We start from the raw sequence: 1,715 nt of genomic DNA, 5'->3' as shown, positions 1-1,715 counted from the left end.
CCTCCCGGGGGCCAGTCCCTGCTGCTGACCCAGAGCCCCACGCCCGCGCTGGGGGCCGTGGTGACCCAGCCCCTGCTGCGGCCGGTGCAGATCATGCAGAACGCCAACCACGTGCCCACCCCCCCCGTGACCAGCCAGCCCATCTTCATCACCACCCAGGTGAGCTCCAGGAGCTGGGAAATCCCGGGAAAAGCAGCGGGAATGATCCAGTTTCCTCGTGTGGTTTGAGGGACGTCGCGCCAAGAACCCTCGGGGGGTTTGGGGTTGGCCAATGCTTGGGTTGGTTGGACCAACTTGGTCAACAAGGAGGGGTTTGGGAGGGAGGAGGTTTGGGGAGAAAGAAGATCTTTGGAGGAGAAGGTTTGGGGAAAAATGAAATTTTTGAAGGAGGAGGTTTTGGGGAAAAGGAGATTTTTGAAGGAGGAGGTTTTGGGGAAAAGGAGATTTTTGAAGGAGAAGGTTTGGGGAAAAAGGAAATTTTTGAAGGAGGAGATTTTGGGGAAAAGGAAGTTTTTGAAGGAGGAAGTTTTGGAAAAAAGGAGAGTGTTGAAGGAGGAGGTTTTGGGAAAAAGGAGGTTTTTGGAGGAGGAAGTTTTAGGAAAAAGGAGAGTTTTGAAGGAGGAGGTTTTGGGAAAAAGGAAGTTTTTGAAGGAGGAAGTTTTGGAAAAAAGGAGAGTGTTGAAAGAGGAGGTTTTGGGGAAAAAAGGAGGTTTTTGAAGGAGGAGGATTTTTCAGGGAGAAGGTTTTTGGGTGCTTTGGGCACAGGGATGAGCAGAGGCTGTTTGTGGGATGTTGCCAAGTGTAAGGAAGACACCTCACAGCCCAACTCTCCTCTGGGTGCTGACACTGTGGGGTGGGTTGTTTTTACCCATTTATTGGCTTTTTGGGGTGTAAAACTTGGGATTGGGAATGCTCTGTGTGGTAAGGGGGCTGTTGGATCCCAGGGGTTTCCCGTGAGGAACGTGAGGCCCGTCCAGAACACCATGAACCAGGTGGGGATCGTGCTCAACGTCCAGCAAGGGCAGACAGTGAGACCCATCACCCTCGTGCCAGGTAAGGGCTCCTTTTTGGGGCTAAACCCACCAAAAATGACATTTCCAACTCGTGTTTCCCAGGGGGAATTTTTAATAACACTCCTTTCTGCTGTGGAACCTCTGAAGGACCAAACTCGTGGTCACTGTCCCCAAAAATGAGTCTCCAAAGCCTCCTGTCCAAATGAATTTGGAGCTGGAGGATCCCCTGAGTTTCCATCCCTGGGAAAAGCTGGGAATGCAGGGATCTGCATCCAAAGCCAGGCTGAGTCTGCTTGGGAAGGGAAAGGAAAACTCCCACTGGGAATTCTGGGAGCTCAGCAGAGGTGGGAGGAGGGTTGTGCTGGGTTGTTCCTGGGCAGGGAATGGGCTTGGGTTAGTTGGGCCAGGCCTGGGATGGGATTAATTGATCCAGGCCTGGGATGGGATGAGTTGATCCAGGCCTGGGATGGGATGAGTTGATCCAGGCCTGGGATGGGATGAGTTGATCCAGGTCTGGGATGGGATTCTTGATGCAGGCTTGGGATGGGGTTCCTGTTGCAGGCCTGGGCTGAGATCACTGGTCTAGGCCTGGGCTGGGATTTCTGATCTAGGCTTGGGCTGGGATTCCTGTGCAGGCCTGGGCTGGGATTTCTGGTCTAGGCCTGGGCTGGGATCCCTGATCTAGGCCTGGGCTGAGGTTCC

The 1,715-nt window shown here is 53.4% G+C and overlaps 1 protein-coding gene across 1 annotated transcript in view; it reads left to right on the top strand.

Annotated features, from left to right (window-relative positions):
- The window catches only part of POGZ (pogo transposable element derived with ZNF domain), an 18,170-nt gene that overhangs the window by 1,034 nt on the left and 15,421 nt on the right, over positions 1-1,715 (top strand). The window contains exons 3-4 of the mRNA XM_029958034.1: positions 1-159; positions 945-1,053. Of these exons, the coding sequence (XP_029813894.1) occupies positions 1-159; positions 945-1,053 (268 nt within the window). The remainder of the gene's footprint in view (positions 160-944; positions 1,054-1,715) is intronic.

The sequence above is a fragment of the Manacus vitellinus genome, unplaced genomic scaffold, assembly GCF_001715985.3.
Source record: "Manacus vitellinus isolate BGI_N305 unplaced genomic scaffold, ASM171598v3 scaffold_138_pilon, whole genome shotgun sequence".
NCBI lineage: Eukaryota > Metazoa > Chordata > Aves > Passeriformes > Pipridae > Manacus > Manacus vitellinus.
This window is presented reverse-complemented; position numbering and strand designations above follow the sequence as displayed.